General features: G+C 39.6%; 1 protein-coding gene across 4 annotated transcripts in view; it reads right to left on the bottom strand.

Moving 5' to 3' along the window:
• Positions 1 to 17,801, bottom strand: part of nphp3 (nephronophthisis 3) — a 223,353-nt gene extending 205,552 nt beyond the window's left edge. For 3 of the 4 annotated variants that reach the window (XM_076291099.1, XM_076291103.1, XM_076291102.1), the window contains exons 1-6: positions 17,706 to 17,801; positions 15,567 to 15,606; positions 13,406 to 13,838; positions 11,751 to 11,876; positions 3,932 to 4,082; positions 3,671 to 3,823 (exon numbers count right to left, since the gene is read on the bottom strand). In XM_076291099.1, coding sequence (XP_076147214.1) covers positions 3,671 to 3,823; positions 3,932 to 4,082; positions 11,751 to 11,876; positions 13,406 to 13,729 — 754 coding nt within the window. In that variant the 5' untranslated portion in view covers positions 13,730 to 13,838; positions 15,567 to 15,606; positions 17,706 to 17,801. The remainder of the gene's footprint in view (positions 1 to 3,670; positions 3,824 to 3,931; positions 4,083 to 11,750; positions 11,877 to 13,405; positions 13,839 to 15,566; positions 15,607 to 17,705) is intronic. The other variant, XM_076291100.1, reaches the window with a different exon arrangement.
• Positions 17,802 to 19,544: the final 1,743 nt, after the last annotated feature.

The raw sequence follows: 19,544 nt of genomic DNA, 5'->3' as shown, positions 1-19,544 counted from the left end.
ACGATTCGATACAAGAAAAGATACATGTTTATAAAAAACAATTCAGTACGATTCGATGCAATTCGATGCAGTTCAAGAATGGAAAGCATTCTGAAAGATTTTTTATTATTTGCTCAAGGTGCACATTCATTTTATATTATCAATTATCATGGTCATCAATTAGGCAACAAAATGTGTGAATATGATTATCTAAACTGAGGTTTGTTTCATATACTGTATTGAAATGAAAAAAGAATAGTCTACATTTCAGTCAAGCACAGCAGCCAAATATAACATAAAAATACATTTTTATAGACTTTACAGATTTTATAGAGTTATATCTGATTGTTTTCATGGAGCTGTAGCCTTGTTGAGGTAAGACAATACCGAAATAAAATAAAACACTAAGACACTCTTGGCCTTTTCTCATATAGGCCTAGCCTACCCTACAAGAATAAAATAGGCCTACAAATCAATGAACTCTCTGGGCTTATTTTGTTCCAACAGTAGACCTAATGCAGAAACCTAAAATGCCACAAGTCTGAGTGAATATGAACAAAATCATTGGCTAATCATTTATGCATCGTTTTAGCAGCAAGGGCCAAATTATTATTTAACATTAAGGAAATCCCTTCATCAAAGGTAAGGCTACTCTACAGACTATCGTTGCTGTTTAGGAATGCTATAAGTGCTTAATTTCGCGCTGGATTTCGAAAAACAAAAGCCGACCGAGTGCAAGTTGCAATAGATGTATGGGTAATGAGGTCATTTGACAACTTTGGGCAATGAATGTAACCAAAAACGAACTGCATTACCCACAATTCCGTGCCACGTGCAGTTTCAAAACCGGAAGTGGGATGAACGCGCTGCTTGGAACGTAAATGAGTCTGAGCGAGCAGAAAAGGTTGTGCACCGATTCATAACAAGTAAATCGATATAACGACCAGTTCATTTCAGTTTTTTTCCGATAAGGGGCTTCACGTATCGATGTAGCCGTATCTTACATGTTAAAAACGGATACCGATACGTATCGGTTAATCTTTACACCCCTAATGGTAACCCATTGTCAGTCAATAGTGAAAGTAACTGCATATAACTGTCTTGTCGTTGACTGACACCTTGGTGAAGTTAGTTTCACTTTGCCAATGAGTTCAAATAATAGACGAGTGCAAAGGCTATGCTAGGTTTTAGTAAAGCATGGTTTAGTGGGATAACTATTCCATACGGTCTCGCAAGCAGCCTCCTTCAAATGCGCCATTGAATGCCAAAATACCGATGCATTTATTTGACATTTCGCGCTTTGCGCCGTTAAAGGGAATGACAGATGTCATTCTCATTAGTTTAAATGATGTTATGCCCCAAACACACCCATATGACTGATTAGAAAACCTAGGAACACCTCCATGCGCTCGACGTTTGATAATGAAACCCTTCCCGATGTGGACTGGACATCCTACTAAATTTGAATAAGCTTTTGACGAGTGACCATGCTCTTTAGAATGTCATGATGGGGCCCTAAGTCACTCTCTCCAGTTATATATAATACCTCCATGGGTGGAACACACACACACACACAGACAAAATGACAGAAGTTTGGGTTCCTACAAGAGAGGTAACTACCAAAACAGTATGTTACATTGAAAGTAGGTAGTAACCCCCACCCCCTTCAGAAAAAGCGAGTAAAAGCGGGAGGTTAATACACACCAGCGCGGTTGTTTTACGTTTTTAGTTATTGACATTAACGTTATTGAAGTTTCAGCCCCCTCAGCTTCGGAAGATTAACCTAGCATACTGCTGCTAGTGACGTTAGGCTAGCAGTCAGTTGCTCTGAGGTAAACCGTAACGTTAGTTTTAATAAGAAACGTCTCACTGAGATTTATCTAGTTTAACCGCTGCTCAGTTAGCGCCACAGGATTCCAGGTACGCATGTGGTTCCACTGAGTGGCCGTCGAAGGAGCACCACCGCCCGGATAGCGCCACTGGTGACCAGGAGAAAGCCAGTGGTTCCTCCGGCTACGAACAGCCACCGAATAGCCACCTGTTGATCGCGCGGCCCTATTGTGCGGGAAACACACTCTGGTGCATGGTATGTTGCTTAAAGGAGAATTCCGGTGTGATATTGACCTAAAGTGTGTTGAAACATGATACCATACCTGTTCATTCGTACTCGTCGCTCGACTAAATTCAAGATGGCGGCGAACGGTAAACTTACTCAAGGTACTGTCTGTATAAATCGTCTTGTAAATAAACTACCAGTGCTTTTTCAAAGTTCTCAATGTCTCGTTTTAAATGTCAAGGCCCTCGGAAGTCAACCAATGAAGTATGAAGCTACTTTGAGCCTCGTAAATGGTGTAAAACAGTGATTTATTTGCATGGCTAGGCCGATGCCCGAGGCACCCCCATCGAAAAACTGTTGGTAGCATTGGCTAATTAGCGCCAGATTTCTGAGTGCAATGGACAAGCCGAGATGAGCTATGAGACATAGGTTAACACTTGGTATCATGTTTCAACACACTTTAGGTCAATATCACACCGGAATTCTCCTTTAAGGGACCGTGAGTACAACACATCACCTGTCAACACGAACTTCAACAGGCCTGCAATGGGGGTTTTATTTTTATTTAGCCAGCTTTCATGCTATGTCTTTATATGTTTACTGTATGTTGAGTGACCAGTCACCTTAGGGTATTGCTATCAGTTTGCAAACGTAGAGATTATTTGCACTACACTGCATACTTGTTACGGATGATTGATGTCAATGTTGATTAATGTTGATTTGTGAGAGTTTACATACAGGTTTATTGGCGGGTTATGACTACTTCCACACCGAGATGTATTGATTAACCTATACCTATTTTTGGAATCGCTACTTTTTAGTGTACCTTTATATATCCACACAGAGATTTAGTAATTAGCTTATATCTACCTTTTGAATCACTACTTTTTAGTGTACATTTTTGACACATATCCACACAGGGAATTATATTTACATTTTACTCATTACTTTTGATATTCTGTTTAAATATTTTTCATGGAGACTGACCTTTAAGGTGGTCCAGTCTACTTGACTTTGGTATACTGACTCCATTCACTGGTTAATATAGAGCGAAGTATAACCTTTATATCGTAGGGGTGCTTAAGCTACTCTGGTTAAACAGTAGGCTTAACAGGTGAGAACCATACCCTGGGACCCAGGTTACACTAGCACACCCCTCTGAGGCAAAAGAGGGCTAAAGCATTGTATTCAGTATAATGAGACTTACCTAGCCCTTCCTCGTAAAATCCTATGACTTGACTTGATATGAGTTTGACTTATTTTAAGACGTATCATCCTGAAAACAAACAAATTTGTCTGACAGTGCGTTGAGTAAAATTGTCTTAATAATAATAATAATAATAATAATAATAATAATAATAATGTTCTTTCCAGAGAGCGGTAGGTAAGTGTCTTCATACCAAAAACAATACCAAATAGATTTAGAAACATGATTCCTTCATCAGCAGCTAAATAAATGAATATTGGGCCCAAAATATCTGCCACCCAGAGCCATTAGAAAATGATATCGCTATTGGTCCTTAAAAATACATACACCTGTAATGGTCGACCCTTTTGTGGTTTATTGTTAGTAGGACATTACTACCTTAGTAGGTAAGACACACAACATTTTAATAAATATTGAAATGTGCAGACCTCTGCTAACATTGGCGAAGGGTCCCTCCACATCCATCAAACTATGAGCAAACTCTGGCCCCCGATAGCTCTGTTGAAGCTGCATCATACTCCCCATAGATGGCTCACTGCCAAGCACACCCCCATTCCAGTATTCACACTGCATGCCACCAGCTGTAGATGAGGTAGAAAAGAGGCAAACATTAAGCTATGATGGATCTCCAGATGTTATGTAATTATCGGTTTTCAATCAGTTCTGAATAATCATCTAATTGGTCGTACCAGCCACTGTTGTTTGGTTTTCATCAGAGTCAGAATCTTCAGGGACATAAACCTGGACACCTTGAGCCTGTAGATGCTGCAGCTTTGACTCCAGATCCCGCTTGGCTCGCAACAGATCCTGGATTTCCTTCTCTTTTGTTTCACGAAATATCTGTTGATAAATAAAGAGCATTTTCAAGTCAAGGTAGTTGAGATTTGTGAAGGATGTCAGTCATGGTCATGGTTAGTGAACGGTGCATGCTATGTCAACATATGATGTCTTAGGTGTTTAAGGAAGTGAAATTCATTAGACTATAACTGTACAATATAAGTTGACAAAGGTGTATCTTTTTACTTATGATGGTTTAGGATTAACTTTATGGCCCAAACCCTCCCCAAAGGGGAAACTTACAGAAACACAACAGCAACAAGAGAAAGGAATTTTAATTGAATGGGCTCTGCCCCAGAGGAAGTTGAATTGGAATTGGAATGACAGGAAGTGGAATAAATTCATGGCATTTAAAAGAAATTCCACACAGTAACACAACAACTTTATCAAAGCAGCATTCAAAATATTTTTTGATCTTAATATAAGATTAATAACACTTGGTTATATTTTATTTTTTGCAGTGTAAATAAATTAAGTAATTTTGTGCACAAACTGACCCCAGGTGTGCTCAAGTTCTCTGACTTGTAATAAGTTTAGTTTCACATTAAAGTTTTTAAACTATTTATCATGGCATCCAGTTTCAATGAAATGCATAGACCTGCTCGCAACAAATATATTAGCTCTATTATTAGTGACCCAAGTTTCGGCATTGTTTGACACTGCTATGATATTAAACCAGTATGAATATATCTTGATGCATCTTGCAATGGACCGGATAGCCCTACACATTAAGCTTAACAACAACAAACAAGCTAGTTTATCGAAAATAGTATTGTGAACAGAGTTGGGTGTAACACGTTCACATTACATTTGTCAGTAATGAGTAGTGTAACACGTTACTTTTCTAAATTCAGTAATCACACTACAGTTACTAACAGTGTGGGGCAGCCGTGGCCTACTGGTTAGCGCTTCGGACTTGTTACCGGAGGGTTGCCGGTTCGAACCCCGACCAGTAGGCACGGCTGAAGTGCCCTTGAGCAAGGCACCTAACCCCTCACTGCTCCCCTAGCGCCGCTGTTGTAGCAGGCAGCTCACTGCGCCGGGATTAGTGTGTGCTTCACCTCACTGTGTGTTCACTGTGTGCTGAGTGTGTTTCACTAATTCACGGATTGGGATAAATGCAGAGACCAAATTTCCCTCACGGGATCAAAAGAGTATACTTACACTTACTTACTTAGTGTGTGAGCAGAGATTACTTTATTCTCCTATTTGAGATAGCCTACTAGGAAATAGGAATCCGCCTATTTCCATACATAGGAATATTATTGTGTGTGTGTGTGTGTGTGCGCATCTTCTGGGAGGGCGACAAGAACATTCACAAAAAATAAAACCCATCAGAGTATTTGTTAGCTTAACAGTTTGAGTGCCAAAAACGGAATATTGCGTTTTTTGTTCCGATGCATTGAGTGCCAAAAACGCAATATTGCGTTTTTAGCTTTTTTTTAAATTACGAAAATAGACACTCTAACACACCTTATGTGCGATTTTGGGAACTCTCTGAAATAGATGACGATCGAAAACTCATGAAATCTGGATATTTTATCTGGACATTTTATCATAACTCTGGCTTTTGATGGTTGCCGCTTTGGGTCGAATCAGTGACGGATGCACATCAGGTCAAAACCAGGCCATTAGCTCACTAAACTGCAACCTTTTGTGCCATCACACAACTTTACCCTTTACGAGTTGAAATGGTAATACTTAAATTATAAAATAAACTAGCAGTAAGAATATGCAAATAATAAGCCAATAGGATTAGACCAAATACACCTGCTGGACTATTAGAAAGCACTTGATATGAGCTGGACATTGAGGTCAGAGATTTATTGTTAGGCCTATCTCTTGTATATCAACCTAACTGTTTAGCTAATGTTGTACTAACGCATGTTGTACTACAATTGCTGATGACAGTCACTCAGAGGCAGTACTTGGGGAATTTCATAAGATATATACAACTACAATTTTTGGTGGTGTCCCTAACACCATTCAAAATAATTAATAAAATAACTAAATAGGCTTCAGTTTAAAAAATAAGTTTTTGTTTGTTAATGTAGGCCTATTCTGAAATATCTTTAAACTGGACTGAACTGCCCACTTCTTGGGACGAGGTCTACTGTCAGCTGCTCATTAGGAGCCAGGGGCACGTGTCCCACTATTGAAATGCTGTGTCCCAGACTGTCCTGAAAAAAGGAAGATATAGCATGTATCTTAGATTAACTAGCTGAACAACACAGGTGACCACTACTGCATAATTTCATGGAGCGTCAAGTCAAATAGGCTGGAATGTACACTATTTTTGACCACGACTGAACTGTGAAACTCGGAAAATATGCTTTGTGGTTGCAAACGTATTGTAATGTGCCCCAGTGCAGCTCGAGGTCTAGTGAGGTCTTAGGGCCTGAGCACCCCTAAAGTTCTGATACTAGAATCGCCTCTGCATAACATTAAAGAACAACTTGCAGGTTGATTTCAAAACTGAATTTATACTTCATCTTGTCTGAAAATGTATTTTTTTAAATGTATATGTACGAACTAATATGTTTTACAAAACCCTCCGACAGTAATTCAGAAAAAATTGTACCCATTTTAAGCAGGCTCCTAAATATGCCTCTCCCTCCCACAAATGCGTCAAATTACATAGGAGAAGGTAAACATCTTAAATTGGCACCTGAGCTCTGCTGTAATTGTGGGTGTAGCAGGGCTGAGAGATAGAGTTTGTCATTTTTTTGGAAATATGATCATAATGGTTAATCATTGTGTTTGTGCTGGTTGCATTAATTAGTCAGGACATCACGTCCACCATATTCCTAACAAGAAAAGCAAGGGGTTTCGTGCTTGGGTGCATTTTGCATACAACAACAATTCCGACTGCAAGGTCCTAAATTGAAATGAGCGATAGGTCCCGAATTTAAGGATATTTCAGAATGCTACACACCTAGACAAAATCACAGCATGGCAAATTTCATACAATAATGCATCATTCCACAAAATGGCTTGCCTTCTTGATCAGAAAGTTATTCAATAAACTTAATAAATAAATAGCCTTAACTCAAAACAGCTGTTAAGCTTATGCTATTTTGATCTGTAAAAATGTCAAACATTCTTCTTACTGCACATTAATTATAGGCTAATATATTATGATATAATATTCAGCTGGAATTATGTTTTTTCCTATCATCCTATTTTTAAAGCAGGCGTGCAGGCGTGTAATTGGTCTACGGATTTTCTACAGGCATGGTATTAGGGATGTAACGATTACCGGTATAATGGTAAACCGCGATAAAAATGTTGACTATAATAATTACCGTTTTCATTTCAAACATCATGATTATCACTGTTGATTACCGCGGTGTGGAAACCGTATGTTTAATCCTTCCCAGCTTCATCCGAGCCTGCTTTTGACATACAGTAGGCCTGGTACAATGGAACAAAACTGGTACCCTACTGATTCTGTTGTCTAATTGATGGTTTTAACTACAATTCGGATAAGGCTACACCTGATTTTAAAAGGCGGAACTTTTTCACCGCAAAATGTGCACTGTATCATGTAGCCACTCTGCGTCTTTTTATGTTCACGTCCACATTAAATCCATTCCACTCACGTTATCAGGAGAATACAGTAGCCTAAAGTTTTATTTTGAACGCTTACTTTGGTCTCACTCATTGCATCCAAATAACAGAAATAGCAAACTCCAAGTTATGGTAGGGTAAGTTATATGTAATTAACATAGCCAATTAAACATGAAGGAAAAAAGTGAACAGGACACTTTTTGAAACTATTTCAGCTTGTGTAGGCCTATCAGTGCTTTCTGAACATATTGAACACACTTTTAGAAATACCGTGATAATACCGAAAACCGTGATAATTTTGGTCACTATAACCGTGAGGTTAAATTTTCATTCCGTTACATCCCTAGCTGTGACACGAAAGTGGATCTGTTTTAGTGTCGCTATATCACCATGGTATCTTATGTTGTCAACCAAACCTGGTCGGGAGGAGGTTATGTGCTAAGTTATAGCTCAAATTGTGTAATTTACCGCCCACTGACCAATCAATTGTCTTAAAAACGAAGTTCTCACGTGTAGGATTCTGTCATATATCTTACAGGTGGAGCTCCGCCTCTACTAACATTTTGGATCTCGAATGCGCTTTAATAGTGCTGTGCATGCAAATATCCCACTACGGGCGTGCATACCATACAACAACTGATGACAATTGATTTATTTGATGTTATAGGTTAGACACAAAAAATTACCGCAGTGTGCTATCGCTCATGAATACGTAAGTAATTGTTTTTAAATAGAGGCGGTCTTGTGCGTCTCCACGTTTCACGATTGGCCAATGTCATCCCAACACCGAGAACGCGCACAGATCTGAGCTGAAGGCCTAGTTTGACAAATATATCACATAACTGCTATCGTAGTATCACTTAACGTATACCCCTGAGTCAAGGCTTTGTGAAGCCTCGCTATGTCTTCATAGCCTAGATATGTCTAACGTGCTTCGTAGTATACCCCACAGACCTTCGCAGGCGGAAGCTGTGAAGAGTTCAGCTCGGAGTCGATCGTGAAGAGGGTAAGATCCGTTTTAGGGGACTATTTTTCAAGTGCATTAGATGTGCTGTTTCCATAGCCTACACAGTGCATCGTGCAGTACTGATTGTCTTTATTGATTGTTTTTACAGCTGCTGGAAGCGAGACAGACTCTGAAGTAGCCTACAGGGCTACGCACCACAGACATCTCCAAAATGGACCGAATTCAGACAGTATGCCACCAGTTACCTACTGCTCCGAGGCGGCAAACAGCCACTAGGGCTGCACAATTAATCGCATTTTAATCACGATCACGATTTTGGCTTCCCACGATCAAATTTGCGTGATCGAGCAATATTAAAAATGCGTGCTCTATCCATAGAACCAACCTGGCAACCCATAGAACGCTCCGCTACAAAACAAATCAAGCGCTCCTTAAACTTGTCTGACCATGTGACTGCATGCAGACAGCTGTTCCCTGCACTGCTCAGCCTGATGCACTGCTCAGTTTGGATGCACTGTGGACTAATAGCATTATGTTAACTATTAGTAGGCTAGTTAGATTATACAAAAGATGACGATCAAAAATCAAATGTGTGGTATGTGTGGCGCAGCAGAAGGCCAAGAGCTTGTCCCCCGAAACGGATCATCCGTTGTTCGAAAATATTTCGGATTTCAGGCAAGTGAAGTTAACCAAAAACATAAGCAAAGCAGGGCTCTCAACTCATACCGTGAAACACATCACATGACGTAAACCACACATGCCTTTTTATCACGTTAACTTTTAGTCCTTGTTTGCTTCCTCCGATAGAGCATATAATAACAGTTGAGCTAACGACGGGATCCGTGAATTTATTTATGTATTTTATAAGCTACATGTGCAACCTACAATGCATATGCGTTTCAAGACAGCCTACGCAAAACGAGTGAACAATGAAAATGTAGCCTACACGTCTAAACCAGGGTGTCCAAACTGCGGCCCGCCACGCACTTTAATCCGGCCCGCCGAGCATTTATTAGTTTATCATAGGCTGCTCGCTATTTCTTTCCAGCGATAGACGATGTTGTGGTCAACTTTAGGCTACTGCAAACTGCTTTACACTCTTCTTAGACAACGTTTACAATGTCAATGTCAAAACAGCTGGTTACATCAAGATAGATAGTATCTCCATAGCAGCAGATCTAACTGCTACTCCATTTGGGAACGTATTTGAGTGCACGAGAGGGAGAGAGCGCGATGGCAACACTAGTTCCCACTACTGACCATTATAAACTGTAAGAGGGCACAGCACTAGCCATAGCAAAGAGTCTTAAAGTGACAGTGCACCATTTATAAATGATTTAAACAGCATCAAATTAACAGTATTTCTTAAGAAATTAAGTTGTCATTTAAATAATACAAAATGTTATTATTATTATTATTATTAGTGTGTGGCCCGCCGGCCAATTTTCAAAACCCAATGTGGTCCTTGAGTCAAAAAGATGGGAAACCCCTGGACTAAGCTATTAAACTCAGGAACAAGAAGCAGAGCTTAACTGGCTAATGGGGAGCGTTGGGAGGATTCCCGGTGGGCCGTTAACGTTTCCCCAAATATTAACAAAGTAGCATGCACAAAAAATTTGTTTGGAAGTTTGGAAGTCGCAGTCAAGTCTATATTTGCAGTAATTTAGGGGAGTAAATGTGAAGGGAAGAATTTGGATGAGCCAGATAGCAAGTCCAATATGTTTAGGGAAAAAATATTTTTGTCACTAAAATTAATTAATAATCGTGATAAATAATCGTGATCTCAATATTGATCAAAATAATCGTGATTATCATTTTGGCCATAATCGTGCAGCCCTAACAGCCACTTTGTGGATTTTGGGCTTCTCATGAGCTTACCATTTGTTGTGAGTGCAGATCTCGCTTTGTAGTTGTGTGTCTGTGCTAATAAAGCTCTTTCTTTGAATAAACATGTTCCTGGCAATTTTCCTTTCCTCAATAGGCCTAAATTCATTTATGTCCTTGATGGTAATAATAGTGTAGTAGCCTACATAGGATAATAATGACATGAATATAGGCTACAATATATTTTGTTGTCGTATTTTCTCTCTACGGAGCTCCACCTACAGCTTTGGGGTGCATATTTCAAGAACTGGTCTGCCACTGCACTGAGCAGTGCAAGTGGCGTTTTGCTGCTTTGTCGCTCCTGCATGTGCCACAGTCAAAATTCAACCATGACCACGCCGCACTGTAAATCATTTACTTAAAGATTTACTACTAATTCTTTTGCACTAAGCCTGACCACAACAAAAATGGGACATTTTTGGGACATTATTACCTCAACCAAGAGCAACCTAGCGGCGAGCAAAGCGCATGCCACATGCAATGTGAAGTCCCCTGCTTGAGGGGGCGAATGCATGTCCAGAGAATTTTAACTCGCTTTTCACGGGACTTCCGGATTCAAACACTGCCAGACACGCTAGTTCAGATCTTGCAAGGCTGGTTTCCGCTAGGAGACAGTAGAGGGAGCAGGGAAAGCCGCCAGAAAAAATCACAATTATTTCTAAACTGTGTCATTAAAGTTGCAGTTGGCAAGTCTGACAGATTGAAGGGACTTAGCCAAAATTTTGAATGTTTACAACTCTCATGCCCCTCCCCCACTACCACGAGCACCCTCTCATCGAGTTTGTGCTCGTCATTGCGCACCAGACTGCACCTGACTGTGATTGACAGTCAGAACTCACACAGCCCTGCTCTGATTGGACCAGAAGAACCGGGAGCTGTGGATTTTTGCAAAACAAATAACAGGTGGCGGTAAAAGTGTGTTTTTTTTTTTGTTTTTTTTAAACAGACTGATTTATGTTGTTCTGTCGGAGCAGTGTCAGTTTCAGTGAATATGATCAAAAAAATCTTGCCAACTGCAGCTTTAAGTTGAAAATGTTGCATAATCCCCCTCTAAAATACAAATGCACTTTGTTTAGGACAAAACCATCTGCTAATTATTTTAAATATAAATAAATAAATGAACAAACAAACAAAACACCACTTCCTGCACAACCATTGATATTTAAGTATACTAAAACACACTTGCAGCAATTAACCAAATTTAATTTATGGTTTAAAAATGTAAAACAATAACATGACGATGCCTTCACCTTGAACTGTCGCTTGACCTTGTCTCGGTCATGCTCAAATGTAGAGGCCCTCTCCATGGCTTGGTACTTTGCCTCCAGAGCACTTTCTTTCTCACGTAGGATCTTCTGGTAGGTTTTCTGCAAAGCCTTTATAGGTAAGACAACAAATTATTAATTTATATGTGGATGTTTTTTCTCAACAAATAACAGTCTGAATTACAATACCCTCCAGAATTATTGGCACCTCTGCTAAAGTTGACTAAAAACCGGTATAAAAAATAATCTGTTGGTGATTTATTGTAATCTCACAATGAAATGAATTAGGAAAATCTCATAAAGAAATAAATACGAACTAAAACACGTTGCTCACAATTATTTGCACCCCTGAAAAATATTATAAACAAAACCTAAAAGAAGCATTTTCCTATCTAATTTCAATTTATTTAAGTTAATCAGAGTGTCTGAACTTTCAGAAGTAGTTCATGACTTTCTATTTTCACTATGGTATGAAAATAAAGTCACACAGAGGCTAAATCCTCTAGTCATTAAATTTAAATAAAAAGAATAAATAAAAAGAATGTCTATGACAACTAGGTACTTTGTTGAAAATGCCTATATTTACAGTTAAAACAATTATTAAAAGGTTCTAATCATCTGGAAATGTGACAAACATGCTTTGATAAAGACCGATGGTTATCTTGCCCCCACGTACATTATGGAGGATGGCAAGATAAGAACCACTGTTGGAGAGTTACAGACAAGGGTATCATCTTGGGCTCACCAAGTCCCTAAAAAAATCTTCAAAAGTGGCCTCACTGCTAATTGATTATTTAGAGGGCATGCCAGGTAAAAGCCTGTCCAGTTATTTAATTACCAATGTAAACGGCAGGAGTTACTGAATGGTACAGTGACTTTGTCTGGAAGTGTGGTCTATTGTCAGATGAAATGGAAATTGTGCTCTTTGGCTAGAAACACTTTAGGTGTGTTTGGCATACATAGAAGAATGGCTATACTGAAAAGAATATGTCTAATGAGAATTTTGGGGCTGTGCTATTGTGGGGTTGTTTTTATTCCCAAAGGCCTTGGGAACCTAATTAAGGTGCATGGTTTCATGAACACCATTCAAAGAAAATCTGTCAATCTCTGCCAAGACACTAAAAGTTGGTCATGATTGGATCATTCATCAGATCAATGAACCAAAACAAATGTCCAGATCAAAACAAATATGTTTTGCTGAACACAAAATCAAGCTTCGGACATTGGCATCTCAGTCCCCTGATCTAAACTCCATAGGAAAACAGTGGGGTGAGTCAGAGAGGAGAATGCACTAGTGTAGACCTAGGAATCTGGATGATCTGGGGAGATTTTGTAAAGACGAACGGTCTTAAATCCCTTGCTTTGTATTCTCCAACTTTATAGGGTGTCATAGGAGAATATTTCAAGCTGTTTTATTGGCCAATAATTGTGAGCAGTGTTTTTGTTAAAAATATTTATTTCTTTATGAGATTTTTCCTTTTTCTCAAAATAAATCTGCTTCTCTTGTGAAGGTTGGATTTTTCCTAATTTATTTAATTGTGAGATTACAATAAATCACCAACAGATTATCTTTTATTCCAGTTTTTAGTCAACTTTAGCAGAGGTGCCAATTATTCTGGAGGGTACTATATGTGTTCTACCTGTAGCTCAGCACGCAGTCGCTTGTTTTCTTCATCCAACTTGGCCTCTTTCTTTTGCATGGATGCAATCTCATTATTCTTGCTGACTCTGAAAATGTCATAGTCTTTACGAAGACGCTCATATTCTGCTGTGTATTCTAGGTCTACAGACCCAGTGGATTTAAAGCTGGCACCAATCACTCTGGGACCACGACGGAAGGAGCTGCGTAAGAGACGTGCTTTAGGCTTCACCTCTACTGGTATTTCACAAGCTTCACCACCTTCGCCACCATATGCATCTTCAATGACTTCACCAGGGCTCACAAGTGAAGAGGCTGTCCCCATGATGACCACTGAGAATTTGCAAATTGCCCTTCAGTAGAGGTTGGTGTTGGTGTATACCACTGAACAATGCTCCTGATTCATCTTGCATGATGGAAAACCAGCGGATCATCTGTGGTAAATTAAACAATAAATACATTGACATTAAAAATTATTCTGGTTATCATTGTTTGTTTCAACTGCTTACACACTAAATACGTGCTTGTCACACAACCCCACACCAAAACTACAAAACCACACACACTAATTCTCAGCCTTTGACTCGTTTTGACATGTTTTTTTTACTCAGTTTTTCAGGATAACGGCCTCCGTTATACGGAGTTAATAGACGAGGCTGAAAGAACGGCGCACAGTGAAAGAAAGTTTCTTCCTCCGAGTCCATTCATTTTGTATAACGGGACATTAACGGTATTTCTTCTCTCGGGGTGATAATTATAGCTCAATATGTAATGCATGAGAAAAAAAAACGTTAAATCCTTTTACAGTCCCCTAATTACTAGGTATTTACGTAGTAGGTTTTAGTAGTAAGTTTTGGTATATTAGACAATTATCACAGGTAACATGAGGGTAAGTACAGAGAAACTACATACTTTACTAAGCAACATCTACAATAGTATCAATAAATTACACAGCATTATTGGATAATTACTACAGAAACTACAGAAACAAATACTAAGACAAACTTAAATTATTACCTATTAACTCCTACCAAGAACCATGTGAGCAAGTAAGTAGGGGATAATGGCCCCAACGGCCCCAACGCGCAGCGGAGTAAACAAGTAGTTCTTAGAAACACCTTCTGTATTATCCATTATTTTAGGTACAATTTTAGTTGTCACAGGCTTATGTTGGTAAAAGCCCGGGTTTAATAATGTTTTACCAAGAAATTCTAATAAAACTTTCCAATAAATTACTTGTTCTTATAATACTTTTTCATCAGTTCACAGGGCCATCGCAAGGGGGGGGGTGTGATGCGTTTTGGCGGAGTGAGTGTGCATGTGTACCAACGTCTCTGGAGAGAAGGCGCGCAATTTGAACAAGAAATCGGTTCTCAAACGGAAGTTTTGATTGCAACAATTAGCTAGTTCATGCACCAGGGTGTAAATAGCATGCAGTACTATAAACACCTGGGTACGAATAGCATCCACTTCTAACTGTACATTGATGCAAACAGCATACCTTATTCAGAGTGTATATTACACAGCTGAGCTATTCACACTCTGTTATGTAACAACAAAAAAAACATGTTGCTTGTTTTAAAAAAAAAAAAATATTATTACATTGTGTGATCAATATGCCAGATTAAATGCACAGGGGTGTAAATAGCATACACTGATATTTGTACCAGACAAGGTACTAATAGAACACATTGCTGTGTGCACCGGGGTACAAATAGCATACATTGATATTTGTACCAGACGAGGTACTAATAGAACACATTGCTGTGTGCACCGGGGTACGAATAGCATACATTGATATTTGTACCAGACGGGGTACTAATAGGACACATTGCTGTGTGCACTGGGGTACGAATAGAATTCACTTCTTATTGCACCAGGGTACGAATAGCATATGCTGCTAAATGTACCAGGGGTGCAAATAGCCTTACCCAATTATTTTTCTGGTCCAGATTGACTTGTGCCTTCAATTACCAATATGATGTTTGTCAATTTTAAAGACAATTTTTTGTGTAAAGACATTTGCAGTTTGTTTTCTAACTATTGAATTACAACATTGTGAAAGATCGTAATTCCAACGCAACGACTACAAACCCATCAGTCGCGCTAGTGACGTTAGCCCATTCACAGCCACACCGGATTATACTAGCAACAGGTCTTACCTGAGCTTCCCCTGCCGATGAAAATACCATGAGTCAGGCCCTGGGAATTAAACACATCAGGTAAGTTGTATTCGTCCAAAGACTGTACATAAATTACTGTTAAGTAACATAGCAGGCAGCAAGATGTAACCATCGCCTAGCATAACAGCTAAGCTTAGTCGTATCGTTTTATTTCGTTGGTGACGAACACCGTTCGAGACGAGAGATGTAGTCCACTGAGCGGATTCGCACAAAACTAACATAACTTTTAAAGTCTATCTTTTAAATACACACATATCATATGTGAAATTCATGGCACAATTGGAATGGGACCAAAAAATCATTATTATCTCTCCATTGACTCCCGTTCATATTTTTTTTGAAAGACAGGTCCCCCCAAGGTTTAATGGGTGGATGAGTGAATGGTTTGAAGAAGATGGATGGATAAAAAGTTGAATGGAATGTGCCTTATATCCTTGTAGAATGGAGAGGCACAGAGACAGTGGGCTAGTTGAGCAGAAAAAGTTGATACAGGTGCAGTCAGATTAATTTACTCTTTGAGGGGGCCTAGTTGAGCAGCTGGCAGTTGATACAGGCGCAAATCAATTTAATTAGCCCATTGTGATGTCATAGTGCCAATTAAGTCTATGGGGAAAAATAAGCTTGATTTTTGTTAATATTTCAAAAAGTATAAAGTTTACAGAAACGGAAAGTACATTGCACAGGTGTCATTTTCAAGACCTACGTTTCAAGACCTACGTTACAAAGTTTGAACGAAGTTTCTACGTTAAACAGTTGAAGCTGAATTAGACGCAGAAATTTAGTCAGACAATTAGTCGTTAGTGGCAGCACTAGCCATTCTAGGTTCATGTTTAGAACAGAAAATATGGTTGCCCGAACAATGTGACGTTTTGGCTATAGCAGGGGTTCTCAAACTTTTGTGGGCCGGGGACCCCTCATGGAGTGGAAAATTCTCCAAGGACCCCTCATAATCGCAACTAAAACTTAAGTTAATCATGTAGCTGTATAGCCTTTTTTTCTGTTAGATGCTTATGTTATGTATTTTTAAAACATAGAATGCTAATACCACAATAGTCATGTTAGCAAACTTTGACAGTAGGCCTATGTAGGATTTTTTTAAAGGATTGTTGTTTCTTTGTCAAATGTAGGCCTATTGTGTTGAACACATAGTGTTTGCTTCACATAACTTTCATTTTGTTGGCGGTTAATTAATAGTAAAGTGTTTTGACGTATTGATGTAACGTATCCGCAGATCAATTGGGCAAATACTGATACTGTAGCATTTTTCGCCATACAAGACAATTTCATATTTTGTAGCAAACTTTGTCAGGGACCCCCTGACAATGTGCTGCGGACCCCTGGGGGTCCCCGGACACCACTTTGAGAACCAATGGGCTATAGTACTCTGGCCCCTCCGCTTCCTGTACCCATGTACAATTAGTGCAATGCATTTTTTCCATGTCCAAAATTGCCTATTTCCTCCAAAACTGCAGTTTTGATACTCAGAAAACTGCAGTTTTTTTTCTACTACTTGAAGTAGGCTACAATTGTTTTCTGAGTGTTATGACTTCTGTATCCCACCAAGTAAAACATGTTTATACCGCTAAACCGGCTACATTTAAAAACAATTGTAGATTGAGATTGAAATGATGCCACGTGTCTAAACGCTAATAATGCTTCGAAAGAGTTTGGATCCAGAGAGGCTGCTGTCATGGAAACGGTCACACTTCGGTAGGCCTACTGATTACTCTGCACATGAAAGGGTGATACATTGAAACATCCTGCCAAAAAATGGGCCTAAATAGGCTACTGAAAAGTACAACACAATTCTAGACTATGCAAACTAACACAACCCTGCATACACACAATTTAGCTTTTCAGGTTAAACTAAGACGGAAGCAGACCATGACTTGATTTCGTCAGCAAACACTTGCATGTCATTCAGAGTCCAGCCCATGTTTTTCGTTCGAACAAAAAGTTTTACCAAAGATTCTATAGTTAACTCTCTGGTTACCGTCCGTGTGCAAACATCAGAACTCTAACATTAGTCATAGCCTAGTCATCCACCAAGTTGTGTTCACGTCAGCAAGGCTAGCCTAAGATTAATTTATCTTAACGTTAACTTAAGCATGTTCTTACCTAGTTTGCAACATTAGTGAGTTTCCAACAGCGACCGCCAGCCATTGTCCATTTCATCAGAATAAAAAGGACTACAGAGTGCTTCTGAAAATCCTTGGTCACAGACCCGCCTATTTTGTTCCGTAACGTCCTCCAATCACAGCGGTGTCTTGGGAGGCTCAGGGTCCGCCACTTAAAGTGGCAATTGAAACTAGCTGTGCGTTCTTGGGCACGGGAAAAAACATTTTTTCTCAGTGAAAACATCATAATTTACGTCACTTTATGTGGGGATATCGGGATTGTGCCGTAAAACCGCTAAGAATTGTGGGAATAGCGGTATCGGCGGATGTAGCCTACATAGAAATCCAATGGGGTAAGCAAGGCTACGTCAAATAGACCTCTTTCACTAAGCTACTGACAGATTCAACATGTAGGCCTAGGCTAATCAAATGCTGGCTAACATGGAAAGGATCTCTATGGATATAACTATGTCTGTTTTACCCAGTGGATGTAAAACAACTCTCCCTCTCTTGCCTATTCTCACCAGGCCAGTGTTCGAATTACGTGGGAGCCAGAGGGAGCCGAGCTCCCATAGAGTGAGGATTGGCTCCCATGAAAGCAACAAAGTCAAAAATCTGAGGGGGTCTCTGATATCTGAAGGTGTCTGGCATTGTAATTTAATATTAAACAACCGCTCATTATCTATCCCTGTGCGATCTCTTACCATTACAGACGTGAAATTAAAATATAGGCTACTACGGGACGTACACCTATACGCTCTTGAACGCAGCATGATGACACTTCCACCACACCACTAGACTATATGAGCAAACCGCATACGATCGATTTGACAGCACTCGCAAGTTGATACGTGCGGAAAAGTCCTGTTTGCTGTTGAACTTGCGCCTCTTCTATGTTGATTAACAAAGCCTTATCACCCGGAGAGAAGTAATACTCTTTTCTGATTGGCTGGCGGGTGGCCTTTAATTCTGAATAACAGGACACCGTTCCATATCAATGCTTATGAATGGTAACTATAACAACCATAGTAGGACGACGGTTACAGCGCTCTAGAATCTTTTGGTTGCAGGCTTCCCAACAATGGAATCAACTGTAAACAAGCTAACTGTCCATGCTAAAGTTGTACAACAAGCTGAACTAATGAGCTTCTTTTTAAACAGAACCGCGTGTTTACAGTGTTTACAGTGGCAACCGGGTGATAAGCGGGATAACGGCCTTCGAGGTGTGTCCAGTTAATACGGAATTAATGGACTTGGGCGGAGGCTGCGCGTCGGGGAGTTTTTGCCCCTCGCCCTCGTCCATTAATTCCGTATAACAGGACACCTCGGCGGCCGTTATCCCTTACATAAATTATGGCCCATAATGCAGCTTACTTCAGTGATTCTGTGAACTGATCTGTAGCTATCCTCTGTCATTCAGAGCTCCGGCAAGTTCCCAGATATTTTGAAACACCTGTTAGAAATCTCTGATGGCGGAATAGCCTATTCAATGGCTACCCGACAACATCTCAGTGCAAATTCCAAAATTGTTCGTCTATTTATTCCCACGGTTCAACACACGAGACGAACGCCCAGTGTGCACATTAGCCTATAATACTAGAACATAGTTTGGCTGCAATGGCTTTATTATTTTCTGCCAGTTAGTGCATTTTCCCTGTGTATAAGTTATACTACATGCATTATTGTGTTTGACACTGAGGATAGCCTATCTGAGACGGTGGTCTGGTTCAAATGAGTTGACATTGAGAATGGCACTCAGAGTAAATCCTTTAGTCTATCTTTGTATTGTGAAATTGAAATTAAATATGGAATATTATAATCAATAATATGTTGAAATGAA

The sequence above is a fragment of the Alosa pseudoharengus genome, unplaced genomic scaffold, assembly GCF_046254945.1.
Source record: "Alosa pseudoharengus isolate Yale_2024_CS ecotype anadromous, Long Island Sound unplaced genomic scaffold, YU_APseudo_1.1 YU_APseudo_1.1_scf_18, whole genome shotgun sequence".
Taxonomy (NCBI): domain Eukaryota; kingdom Metazoa; phylum Chordata; class Actinopteri; order Clupeiformes; family Clupeidae; genus Alosa; species Alosa pseudoharengus.
Note: the sequence above shows the minus strand (reverse complement) of the source record. Positions and strands in the feature narration are given on the sequence as shown.